Raw genomic sequence first — 1024 nt, forward strand, 5'->3', positions numbered from 1 at the left:
GGCATCATTACCATCGAATGCACAGTAAGCACACAAGGAGTTTCTGAACACACTGTCAAATTGCCAAATGCCAGGCACACAAAACTACTTGTTCTGGAGCATGAGTTATTACATGGCTTGGTGGCATTAAACATTTGATGTAGAGTAACCCATTAGGACCCGATGCCCGACCATTTATTAAACAGCAGACAAGTCAAGGGGCTATTGTATTGTTACCATGTTGTCCCCCGCGTCTTGCTCGTTGGCGATGTCGCGCAGGAACCAGAGAGCACTGTCGGCGTCCTCCACCTCGCCCTTGAGGTCGAGCAGCTCGAAGATGAGGCTCTCGTCGCGGGCTGGATCAATAAAAACCTCCTGCGCAGGACAACAGATCAAACACATCGATCACTCCAAAAGGGGAAAATAGAACACCAAATGCACGCGAACACATCCCAAGGGATTGGGAGCGAAGAGCGCACAAACCTGATGGTCGGGGACATCGCGGATGTTGCTCACGTCCTGACCAAATCAAAACGAGGACCCAAACAGCGTTAGCGCACGCGCACACGGAAAAGAAAGCTTAACCTCGGGCCGGAAGGAAGGAGGAGGCACCCCGGAGAGTGCGACGGAAGGAGAACCTCGTACCTGGAACCGGACGGGGAAGGTGCTGGAGATGGCGCCGCCGAATAAGGGCCGCGGGACACAGCTCTCCTCGGTCATCTCGACCGGCTTCTCTCGGTCTCGAGAAAGGAGAGGGGGAATCGAAACAAAGCTTCCAGAGCGTCGGAGAAGGTGCGCGGAGAGGAGGTTTATATAGGCGGCGATTCAGGCGGTTTATATAGGCGGCGAGGGGGCGGACTCGCCACGTGTTGATTTGACGCAGCGTCGCAACGCGGAACTGTAGAGGCTATGCACGCTGAGCGATCCGCCGCGGCCGGCCGGCTAGGTTGATCGGCTCCGCTTCCGGCAGGCAGCGGCAGCTTCGTGCGTCGGGCAGGCGGGCCTTGCGGCTGACCCGATCGGGGCGAGCCCCATCCGCAAAGAA

At 57.0% G+C, this 1024-nt stretch overlaps 1 protein-coding gene across 1 annotated transcript; it reads right to left on the bottom strand.

Annotated features, from left to right (window-relative positions):
• Positions 1-201: 201 nt before the first annotated feature.
• On the bottom strand, positions 202-699 carry LOC133889498 (uncharacterized). The gene is made up of 3 exons (XM_062329997.1): positions 625-699; positions 463-498; positions 202-354 (listed from the first exon to the last, which is right to left on the bottom strand). Exons 1-3 carry the CDS (start codon positions 697-699, stop codon positions 202-204), a joined length of 264 nt encoding a protein of 87 aa, XP_062185981.1.
• Positions 700-1024: the final 325 nt, after the last annotated feature.

Source organism: Phragmites australis, chromosome 13 (genome assembly GCF_958298935.1).
Source record: "Phragmites australis chromosome 13, lpPhrAust1.1, whole genome shotgun sequence".
In the NCBI taxonomy this organism is placed as follows: Eukaryota; Viridiplantae; Streptophyta; class Magnoliopsida; order Poales; family Poaceae; genus Phragmites; species Phragmites australis.